Below are 10,871 nucleotides of genomic sequence, written 5' to 3'. Positions count from 1 at the left end.
TGAGGGAGGGGAAGAAAAATAAAGAGACTCCCCCCTTAAGTGCTCCCGGAACCTCCTCTAATGTGACATATTCGTCCTGGTTGCTCCAAGGCGGCACCAGGTCGGGGTGGGTAGTTATGCCCTCGGGCTTTGGGTTCGAGGGGGTGAACTCTCTTGAAGCGTAGGGACTGCTGGGGGACGAATGTGGAAAAGTAAGCAGGGATGACAATGAGCCTGGGATGCTTGCGAGCGCCGGTTATAAGCTCGACAATCGCGCGTCATTCCCCTGCCTCCCCCGCCGAGTTCCGGGATGGTTCACGCCAGCAGCGCGCGAGGCTTGAAGAGCAGGACGTGGCGCGCTTCTGTTAGGCAGCTTCCCGTCAGCGCGGCCCTATGGATTCCCAGCTGGTTGAGGCTCGCGCTTTGGAAGCCGAGATCACCGCTCTGAGGCGGGCGTGCGTGGAGCCGCCGGCGCCCGGGGAAGACACCTCCCGAGTTCGGTACGTGGCCTTCCTCAGGCCCAGTGGGAAGGGTGAAGATCTCTACTCCAGGCGCCCTGGACCTCCCCACAGACTTTTCCCGAGCACCAGACGTGGGCGGGAACTCGTTATCTGTCTCTTCCAACAGGGCTGAGAGTGATGAGTACACGCGTGGACCCCGTTGTAAACATATTACCATATATTAACTGATTTAATCACACTCATGGGGAAGGTGTTTTCATTTAAGGTGTTTCATTTCATTTCAAGGTGTTCTCTTTTCATGCTCGTAACTATCAAGGTGAAAGTCTTGCTTATCTCCTTAGCAATCTTGCCTTTAGTGGGCAGCAGTATCTAGTTGGAATTTAAAAACTCTGGTTTCATGGTATTTGTTTTTATGAGTCACCTAACTGTGGCAAGTGATACTGATTTTTCGCTTACGGTAGTGATACGAAATTTCCCTTGAGAAATAATTTAGGTAAAAGAATAAGTTGATATAAAGAAGAGTAGGCAATGTAGTCTATAGGAGAATTTGGCAGAAGCTGCGAAGGTGATTGTCATATACTGCAGGAGGGGAAGCATCCCTGTAAAGCAAGTGGGGGAACTCCCTGTTTAAAGGCGAACAGAGCCATATGCACTAATAGAAATAACTGAAGAGTGCCGTCTACCATAGAGGGATGGCATCATGACGTCTTTGTTACTACCAATAGCCATGGTCTGTTAATTACTTACTAAGTGCTAGACTGAGAGATGCAAACGTCTTTATGTGCATCATCTCTTTTTAATACCTACGACAATCCTCTGAGTTAGGTGCTGTTGTTAACACCGTTTTAGAGTTAGGAAACTGAGGCTCAGAGAAATTAAGTTGCTTGCCTGAAGTCTCAGAGAAGGTAAGTGTTAGAGCTGGATTGGAACCCAAAAATCAAACTTCAAAGCCCAGGCACTTTGCTTACTGGAAAAGGAGAGAAGGGATCCATGACAGTTAATTATGTACCTGTTGTCTCAAGCTTGCAAGCTGCTTGAAAAGCAGAAACTTTCTTCATTTTTTAGTCAATTCTAATTTGACATAGATGCAGAGAGAATAAGATTTTCCTGAACTAACTGGACAAGAGTTGGTTGAAATTGGGAAGGAGGAGTTCTAAAGAAAATGTTTGCAGGCATGTTGGAAGGGATCATGAAGGTAGAGGAAGCTGTAACTAGTAAAAGGGAGAGGGAAGTAGGTGAACAGGGAACAAATATGTTCCTCTGCAAGTGAGTGTGTAAATGTATCAGAATGCTTGCTACTCCAGGGCTGCTCCACAGATTGGAAGCTTTAGCATCACTTGGGTTGAACAGAAATACAGATTTCAGCCCAATCCTGACCTACTGAGTCGGAATCTGCTTTTTAACTAGACCGTTGATGATTTTATGCATTTCAGAAAGTTTGAGTAAGCACCATGATGAAAGATGATTTCCTTACTGGCCGCAATAAGGGGGCCAGTAAGGAAATCTGGCCTTACATTTAGGTCTTTAATCCATTTTGAGCTTATTTTTGGCCACAGTAAGGGTCAGGATAGTATGTAGAGTATCCATGTAACCTGAGTCTCCTCAATGATAAAGTTGAGAAAGTCGGAAGAGTCCAAGGTGTTTGGATTTAATATAGTTTTTTTTTTAATTTGTTACATTTTTTTACATCTTTATTGGAGTATAATTGCTTTACAATGGTGTGTTAGTTTCTGCTTTATAACAAAGTGAATCAGCTATACATATACATATGTTCCCATATCTCTTCCCTCTTGTGTCTCCCTCCCTCCCACCCTCCCTATCCCACCCCTCTAGGTGGTCACAAAGCACCGAGCTGATCTCCCTGTGCTATGCGGCTGCTTCCCACTAGCTATCTATTTTATGTTTGGTAGTATATATATGTCCATGACACTCTCTCACTTTGTCACAGCTTACCCTTCCCCCTCCCCATATCCTCAAGTCCATTGTCTAGTAGGTCTCTGTCTTTATTCCTGTCTTACCACTAGGTTCTTCACGACATTTTTTTTTCTTAGATTCCATATATATGTGTTAGCATACGGTATTTGTCTTTCCCTTTCTGACTTACTTCACTCTGTATGAAAGACTCTAGGTCCATCCACCTCACTACAAATAACTCAATTTTGTTTCTTTTTATGGCTGAGTAATATTCCATTGTATATATGTGCAACATCTTCTTTATCCATTCATCTGATGATGGGCACTTAGGTTGTTTCCATCTCCTGGCTATTGTAAATAGAGCTGCAATGAACATTTTGGTACATGACTGTTTTTGAATTATGGTTTTCTCAGGGTTTATGCCCAGTAGTGGGATTGCTGGGTCATATGGTAGTTCTATTTGTAGTTTTTTAAGGAACCTCCATACTGTTCTCCATAGTGGCTGTACCAATTCACATTCCCACCAGCAGTGCAAGAGTGCTCCCTTTTCTCCACACTCTCTCCAGCATTTATTGTTTCTAGATTTTTTGATGATGGCCATTCTGACCGGTGTGAGATGATATCTCATTGTAGCTTTGATTTGCATTTCTCTAATAATTAATGACGTTGAGCATTCTTTCATGTGTTTGTTGGCAATATGTATATCTTCTTTGGAGAAATGTCTATTTAGCTCTTCTGCCCATTTTTGGATTGGGTTGTTTTTTTGTTATTGAGCTGCATGAGCTGCTTGTAAATTTTGGAGATGAATCCTTTGTCAGTTGCTTCATTTGCAAATATTTTCTCCCATTCTGAAGGTTGTCTTTTGGTCTTGTTTATGGTTTCCTTTGCTGTGCAAAAGTTTTAACTTTCATTAGGTACCATTTGTTTATTTTTGTTTTTATTTCCATTTCTCTAGGATGTGTGTCACAAAGGATCTTGCTGTGATTTAAGTCATAGAGTGTTCTGCCTATGCTTTCCTCTAAGAGTTTGATAGTGTCTGGCCTTACATTTAGGTCCTTAATCCATTTTGAGCTTATTTTTGTGTATGGTGTTAGGGAATGTTCTAATCTCATACTTTTACATGTACCTGTCCAGTTTTCCCAGCACCACTTATTGAACAGAGTGTCCTTTCTCCACTGTACATTCCTGCTCCCTTTATCAAAGATAAGGTGACCATATGTGCATGGGTTTATCTCTGGGCTTTCTATCCTGTTCCATTGATCTATCTTTCTGTTTTTGTGCCAGTACCATACTGTCTTGATTACTGTAGCTTTGTAGTATTGTCTGAAGTCAGGGAGCCTGATTCCTCCAGCTTCGTTTTTCGTTCTCAAGATTGCATTGGCTATTCGGGGTCTTTTGTGTTTCCATACAAATTGTGAAATTTTTTGTTCTAGTTGTGTGAAAAATGCCAGTGGTAGTTTGATAGGGATTGCATTGAATCTGTAGATTGCTGTGAGTAGTAGAGTCATTTTCACAATGTTGATTCTTCCAATCCAAGAACATGGTATATCTCTCCATCTATTTGTATCATTTTAATTTCTTTCATCAGTGTCTTATAATTTTGTGCATACAGATCTTTTGTCTCCTTAGGTAGGTTTATTCCTAGATATTTTATTCTTTTTGTTGCAATGGTAAATGGGAGTGTTTTCTTGATTTCACTTTCAGATTTTTTATCATTAGTGTATAGGAATGCCAGAGATTTCTGTGCATTAATTTTGTATCCTGCTACTTTACCAAATTCATTGATTAGCTCTAGTAGTTTTCTGGTAGCATCTTTAGGCTTCTCTATGTATAGTATCATGTCATCTGCAAACAGTGACAGCTTTACTTCTTCTTTTCCTATTCGGATTCCTTTTATTTCCTTTTCTTCTCTGATTGCTGTGGCTAAAACTTCCAAAACTATGTTGAATAAGAGTGGTGAGAGTGGGCAACCTTGTCTTGTTCCTGATCTTAGTGGAAATACTTTCAGTTTTTCACCATTGAGGACGATGTTGGCTATGGGTTTGTCATATATGGCCTTTATTATGTTGAGGAAAGTACCCTCTATGCCTACTTTCTGGAGGCTTTTTATTATAAATGGGTGTTGAATTTTGTCAAAAGCTTTCTCTGCATATATTGAGATGACCATATGGTTTTTCTCTTTCAGTTTGTTAATATGGTGTATCACATTGATTGATTTGCGTATATTGAAGAATCCTTGCATTCCTCGAATAAACCCCACTTGATCATGGTGTATGATCCTTTTAATGTGCTGTTGGATTCTGTTTGCTAGTATTCTGTTGAGGATTTTTGCATCTATGTTCATCAGTGATATTGGCCTGTAGTTTTCTTTCTTTCTGACATCCTTTTCTGGTTTTGGTATCAGGGTGATGGTGGCCTCATAGAATGAGTTTGGGAGTGTTCCTCCCTCTGCTATATTTTGGAAGAGTTTGAGAAGGATAGGTGTCAGCTCTTCCCTAAATGTTTGATAGAATTCGCCTGTGAAGCCATCTGGTCCTGGGCTTTTGTTTGTTGGAAGATTTTTAATCACAGTTTCAATTTCAGTGCTTGTGATTCGTCTGTTCATATTTTCTATTTCTTCCTGATTCAGTCTTGGCAGGTTGTGCATTTCTAAAATTTGTCCATTTCTTCCAGGTTGTCCATTTTATTGGCATAGAGTTGCTTGTAGTAATCTCTCATGATCTTTTGTATTTCTGCAGTGTCAGTTGTTACTTCTCCTTTTTCATTTCTAATTCTATTGATTTGAGTCTTCTCCCTTTTGTTCTTGATGAGTCTGGCTAATGGTTTATCAATTTTGTTTATCTTTTCAAGGAACCAGCTTTTAGTTTTATTGATCTTTGCTATTGTTTCTTTCATTTGTTTTTCATTTATTTCTGATCTGATCTTTATAATTTCTTTCCTTCTGCTAACTTTGGGTTTTTTTTTGTTCTTCTTTTTCTAATTGCTTTAGGTGTAAGTTTAGGTTGTTTATTTGAGATTTTTCTTGTTTCTTGAGGTAGGATTGTATTTCTGTAAACTTCCCTCTTAGAACTGCTTTTGCTGCATCCCATAAGTTTTGGGTCGTTGTGTTTTCATTGTCATTTGTTCTAGGTATTTTTTGATTTCCTCTTTTATTTCTTCAGTGATCTCTTGGTTATTTAGTAGTGTATTGTTTAGCCTCCATGTGTTTGTATTTTTTACAGTTGTTTCCTGTAATTAATGTCTAGTTTCATAGCATTGTGGTCGGAAAAGATACTTGTTATGATTTCAGTTTTCTTTAATTTACCAAGGCTTGATTTGTGATCCAAGATATGGTCTATCCTGGAGAATGTTCCATGAGCACTTGAGAAGAAATTGTATTCTGTTGTTTTTGAACGGAATGTCCTATAAATATCAGTGAAGTCCCTCTTGTTTAGTGTGTCATTTAAAGCTTGTGTTTCCTTTTTTATTTTCACTTTGGGTGACCTGTCCGTTGGTGAAAGTGGGGTGTTTAAGTCCTCTACTATTATTGTGTTACCGTCAATTTCCCTGGTAGTTCTATTTTTCACTTTCTGAGGACCCTCCATACTGTTTTCAGTAGTGGCTGCATAAATTTAAATTGCCACCAACAGTGCACAAGTATTCTTATTTCTCCACATCCTCACCAACACCTGTTGTTTCTTGCATTTTTGATAATAACCGTTCTAAGAAGTGTGAGGTTATGTCTTTTTATTGTTTTGATTTGTATTTCCCTGATGATTAGTGATGCTGAGCACCTTTTCATGTACCTCATGGCCTTCTGTATGTCTTCTTTGGAAAAATGTCTGTTGAAATCCTTTGCTCATTTTAGATTGTATGTGGATTTTTGCTATTCAGTTGTATGAGTTCCTTATACATTTTGGATATTGACTCCTTAGGGGATAAATAAGTTGCATATATTTTCTTACATTCCATAGGTTTCCTTTTCACTTTGTTGATGGTTTCCTTTGCTGTCTAGAAGCTTTTTAATTTGATGTACTTCTACTTGTTGTTTATTTTTGCTTTTCTGGCCTAACATTTCGTGGCAAATCCAAAAAATTATTGACAGGACCAATGTCAAGGAGCTCACTGCTTATGTTTTCTTCTAGGATTTTTATAGTTTCAGGTCTTTAATCCATTTTAAGTTAACTTTTGTGTATGGTGTAAGATAGTGGTTCCTTCTTCCTTTTTCTTCTGGCTGTACAGTTTTCCCAACCCATTTATTGAAGAAACTGTCCTTTCCCCATTGTGTATTCTTGGCTTCTTTGTCATAAATTAATTGACCATATATGAATGGGTTTATTTCTGGGCTTTTTTTTCTCTTCTGTTGATCTATGTGTCTGTTTTATGCCAATACTATATTGCTTTCGTTACTATAGCTTTGTAATCTAGTTTGAAATCAAGACTTTTGATGCCTCCAGGATTGTTCTTTCTCAAGAATTCTTTAGCTATTCCAGGTCTTTTGTGGTTCCATACAAACAGTAGGATTTTTTCCTATTTCTGTGAAAAATGCTATTGGAATTTTGTTAGAAATTGTATTGAATCTGGTGATTGCATTGGGTAGTATGGACATTTAAACAATATTCTTCTTATCCATGAGTATGGAATATCTTTTCAAATATTAGTATTTTGTCAGTTTCTTTTTTCAGTGTCTTATAATTTTCAGTGTATAGGTCTTTTACCTCCTTTGTTAAATTTATTCCTAGGTATTTAATTCTTTTTGATGCAGTTATATATGGGATTGGTTTCTTATTTTCTTTTTCTGATAGTTTGTTATTAGTGTATAGAAACACAACAGATTTTTGTATTGGTTTTGTATCCTGCAACTTTACTAGTTTGTTTCCTAGTTTTAACAGTTTTACGGTAGAGTCTTTGGGGTTTTCTCTAAATAATATCATGTCATCTGCAAATACTTAGTGTTACTTCTTCCTTTCTGATTTGAGTGCCTTTTATTTCTTGTTCTTGTCTACCTGTTCTGGCTAGGACTGCCATTACTATTTTGAATAAGTGTGGTGAAAGTGAGCATCCTTTGTCTTGTTCCTGAACTCAGAGGAAAAACTTTCTGCTTTTCACTGTTCAGTATGTTAGCTGTGGACTTGTCATGTGGCCTTTATTATTTTGAGGTAAATTTCCTCTATACCCACTTTGTTAAGAATTTTGATCATAAATGGATGTTGAATTTTGTCAGACATTTTTCTGCATCTATTGAGATGATCACATGGTTTTTATCCTTCATTCTGTTAATGGGGTGTATCAGACTGATTTGCAGATTTGAACCATTCTTGCATTCCTGGACTAAATCCCAGTTGTTCCTGGTGTATGTTGCTTAACGTATTGCTGAATTAGCTTTGTTAATGGTTTGTTGAGGACTTATGTTTATGTTCATCAGGGATATTGGCCTTATAATTTTCTTTTCTTGTAGTATTCATGTCTGAGTTTGGTATCAGGGTAAAGGCCTCATAAAATGATTTTGTAAGTTTTCCCTCTCTTCTGTTTTTTGGAAGAGTTTGAGAAGGATTGGTTTGCTTCTTTAAACATTTGGTAGAATTCACTAGTGAAGCCATCTGGTCCTGGACTTTTATTTGTAGGTAGGATTTTAAACACTAATTCAATTTCCTTATTATTAATTGTCTGCTCAGTTTTTCTGTTTCTTCATGATTCAGTCTTGTTCTATGTTTCTAGAAGTTTTTCTGTTTTATCTGGATTGTCCAGTTTGTTGGCATATAATTTTGATACTTTGTTATGACGTGAGTGGTTTCGTTTGTGTTTCTGTGGTGTCAGTTGTAATGTCTCTTCTTTCATTTTGATTTTATTTGTGTCTTCTCTCTCTCTCTCTCTCTCTTTTTGATTATTCTAGCTAAAGTTTTGTCTATTTTTTTACTTTTTGACTAACCAGCTCTTGGTTTCCTTGATCTTTTCTATCACCTTTTTAGGCTGTATTTCATTCTTTTCCTTCTCTGATCTTTGATATTTCCCTCTACTAACTTTGGGCTTCTTTTGTTTTTTATTTGAGATGTTTTGTTACTGCTTTTTATTGCTATGAACTTCCCTCTGAGAATGACTTTTGCTACAGCCCACAGTTTGGTGTGTTTTATTTCTGTTTTCATTTGTCTCATGGTACTTTTTTACTTCTCTTTTGATTTTTCTTTTGACTCATTCAGTCATTCGGTAGGATGTTGTTTAATCTCCATATATTTGTGAATTTTCTAGTTTTCTTGTAATTTATTTCTAGTATAATATCATTGTGGTTGGAAAAGATGCTTGATATAATTTCAGTCTTCTTAAATTTATTAAGACTCGTTTTGTGGCTTGACATATGGCTTATCCTTGTGTGCTTGGGAAGAATGTTTAGTCTTTCTTTTGAGTGGAATATTCTGTATATGTCTGTTAAGTTCTTAAGGTCTAAATGTGTCATTTAAGACCAATGTTTCTTTATTGATTTTCTCTTTGGATGATCTACATGTCGATGTAAGTGGTGTGCTAAAATCCCCTACTATTGTATTGCTGTCTATTTCTCTCTTTAAGGTCTCTTAATATTGTTTTATATATTTAGGTGCTCCTATATTGGGTGCATAAATATTTACCACTGTGTCCTCTTGTTGGATTAACTCCTTTATGATTATATAATGACCACCTTTGTCTCTTATTACAACTTTGTCTTAAAGCCTTTTTTTTTCTGATGTAAATATGCTACTTTAGCTTCCTTTTAGTTTCCATTTGGATGGAATATCTTTTTCCATCCCTTCACTTTCAGTGTGTATGTCCTTACATCTGAAGTGAGTATCTTGTAAGCAGCATGATGGGTCTTTTGTTGGTTTTTAAATCTAGTCAGCCACTCTGTGCTTTTTGATTGAAGAATTTAGTCCATTTGTATTTAAAGTAATTTATGATAGGTGTGTGCTTATTGCCATTTTATTTTCTGGAAGTTTTGTAATTCCATTGCTCCTTTCTTCATCTCTAGCTCTCTCCTTTTGTGATTCGGTGATTTTCTATAGTGGTATGCTTAGATTCCTTTTTATCTTTTTTGTGTCTACTGTAGCTTTTTGCTCTGTGGGTACCATGAGGGTTACATAAAACATGTTTATAACGTCTGTTTTAAGTTGACAATAACTTAAGTTCTAACACATTCTAAATCTCTGCATTTTTACTCCCTCCCCCAATGTTTTATGTTTTTGATGTCACAATTTAGGTCTTCTTATATTGTGTATACCATAACAAATTGTTGTATTTATTGTTGTTTTTACTACTTTTGTTTTTCAACCTTCATATTAGCTTTTAGGTGATTAACCTACCACCATTGCACCATTAGATTATTCTGAATTCTTCTATATATTCACCTTTACCAGTGAGAACTATACTTTCTTGTTTCCTGCTTCTACATATTGACCTTTTGTGTCAGAGAAGTTCTTTTAACATTTCTTGTAGGGCCTATCTGGTGGTGATGAACTCCTTTAGCTTTTGGTTGTCTGGAAGACTATCTTTGCTTTAATTCTGAAGGACCACTCTGCCAGTAGGGTATTATTGGTTGGCAGTTTTTATCTGTCAGCCTTTGGATATATCATGCCACTTCCTTCTGGCCTGCAGAGTTTCTGCTGAAAACTCTGATAGTCTTTTGGGGTTCCCTGGTACATAACAAGTTGTTTTTCCCTTGCTGCTTTTAAGATTCTCTCCTTGTCTTTAACTTTTGATATTTTAATTTTAATGTGTCTGATGTGGGTCTCTTTAGGTTCCTCTTATTTGGTACTCTCTATGCTTCCTAGATCTGATGTCTGTTTCTTTTCCCAGGTTAGGAAAGTTTCCTGCAATTATTCCTTCAAATAAGTTTTCTGCCCCTTTCTCTCCTCTCCTTCAAGGACCCCTATAATTTGAAAGCTGGTCCATTTGTTGTTGCCCCATAAGTCTTTTAAGCTATTTTAGCTTTTTTTCTTTTTCATTCTTTTTCCTTTTTGCTGTTCTGATTGGATAACTTACATTGCCATAATTTCAAGTTCACTGATCCTTTTTACTGCTTCATCTAGTCTGATGTTGAACCCCTCTATTGAATTTTTCAGTTCAGTTATTGTAGTCTTCAGGTCTATGACCCCTACCTGGTATTTTCTTATAGTTTCTCTCTCTTTGTTGAAATTCTCATTTTGTTTATCCATTGTTCTCCTGAGCTCTGTGAACATCTTTATGATCATTATTTTGAACTTCTTATAAGGTAAATCACTTACCTCCATTTGATTAAGGTATTTTCTTGAGGCTTTATCTTGTCCTTTCATTTGGAACATATTCCTGTGTTTCTTCATTTCCTTGACTCTCTGTGTTTGTTTCTATGTATTAGATAAAACAGCCCTCTCTTGCAGTCTTGGAAGAGTGACCTCGTGTAGTAGATGAACTTTATTGTTCAACTCTGTCTTGGTTTTCTCTCAAACCTTGGTGTTGTCCAAGCAGCCTATTTATTCTTAGCTGCTCCCAGTAGTTGAGGGTACCTCAAGACTTGTCAGTGTCGCAAAAGGGAGG

General features: G+C 37.1%; 1 protein-coding gene across 3 annotated transcripts in view; it reads left to right on the top strand.

The window, feature by feature from the left end:
• The first annotated feature begins 102 nt into the window (after positions 1-102).
• Positions 103-10,871, top strand: part of CENPP (centromere protein P) — a 229,613-nt gene continuing 218,844 nt past the window's right edge. For all 3 annotated transcript variants that reach the window (XM_060155480.1, XM_060155478.1, XM_060155479.1), the window contains exon 1: positions 103-479. In XM_060155480.1, coding sequence (XP_060011463.1) covers positions 373-479 — 107 coding nt within the window. In that variant the 5' untranslated portion in view covers positions 103-372. The remainder of the gene's footprint in view (positions 480-10,871) is intronic.

The sequence above is a fragment of the Lagenorhynchus albirostris genome, chromosome 7, assembly GCF_949774975.1.
Source record: "Lagenorhynchus albirostris chromosome 7, mLagAlb1.1, whole genome shotgun sequence".
NCBI lineage: Eukaryota > Metazoa > Chordata > Mammalia > Artiodactyla > Delphinidae > Lagenorhynchus > Lagenorhynchus albirostris.
Note: the sequence above shows the minus strand (reverse complement) of the source record. Positions and strands in the feature narration are given on the sequence as shown.